At 75.1% G+C, this 401-nt stretch overlaps 2 protein-coding genes across 3 annotated transcripts in view; one reads left to right on the top strand and one right to left on the bottom strand.

Moving 5' to 3' along the window:
- The window catches only part of WDR37 (WD repeat domain 37), a 33,585-nt gene extending 33,350 nt beyond the window's left edge, over positions 1-235 (bottom strand). For both annotated transcript variants that reach the window (XM_010836407.1, XM_010836406.1), the window contains exon 1: positions 58-235. The gene's annotated coding sequence lies outside the window, so the exon portion shown is untranslated. The remainder of the gene's footprint in view (positions 1-57) is intronic.
- IDI1 (isopentenyl-diphosphate delta isomerase 1) overlaps positions 39-401 on the top strand; it is a 7,378-nt gene continuing 7,015 nt past the window's right edge. Inside the window, exon 1 of the mRNA XM_010836620.1 lies at positions 39-339. Within this exon, the coding sequence (XP_010834922.1) occupies positions 39-339 (301 nt within the window). The remainder of the gene's footprint in view (positions 340-401) is intronic.

The following is a 401-nucleotide window of genomic DNA, read 5'->3' on the forward strand; positions in this document are numbered from 1 at the left end:
GCCGCCGCACAGCCTGCGGCTGCGGTCCCGGGCTGAAGATGGCGGGCCAGCACTCACCTGTCACGCCGCCTCCGAGCCCACCGCTGCGCAGTGCCACCCCGGCAGTGAGCTGCCGCCCGTGTCTTCCCAGCCACGCGGGGCACGGGACGGACGCGGACGCACAGGACCCCGAGTCCCGCCTAGACGCGGCCCCAAGACCCGGCAGCCCAACGCCCCACACTTCCGGCGCCGGAAGTCCCCGCCCCGCCTCCGCCCCAAGCCGGAAATCCCTCCCGCCATCCTCCACGCGCAGGCCCGACGGGAAGTCCCGCCTTCGCCCCGCGGCTGGCACCGCCGGAAGTCCAGTCCATCGCAGGAAGTCCCACCCGCTGCTCGCGGGGGCGGGGATCCTCTAGTGGGGC

This window comes from Bison bison, unplaced genomic scaffold (genome assembly GCF_000754665.1).
Source record: "Bison bison bison isolate TAMUID 2011002044 unplaced genomic scaffold, Bison_UMD1.0 scf7180017864063, whole genome shotgun sequence".
NCBI lineage: Eukaryota > Metazoa > Chordata > Mammalia > Artiodactyla > Bovidae > Bison > Bison bison.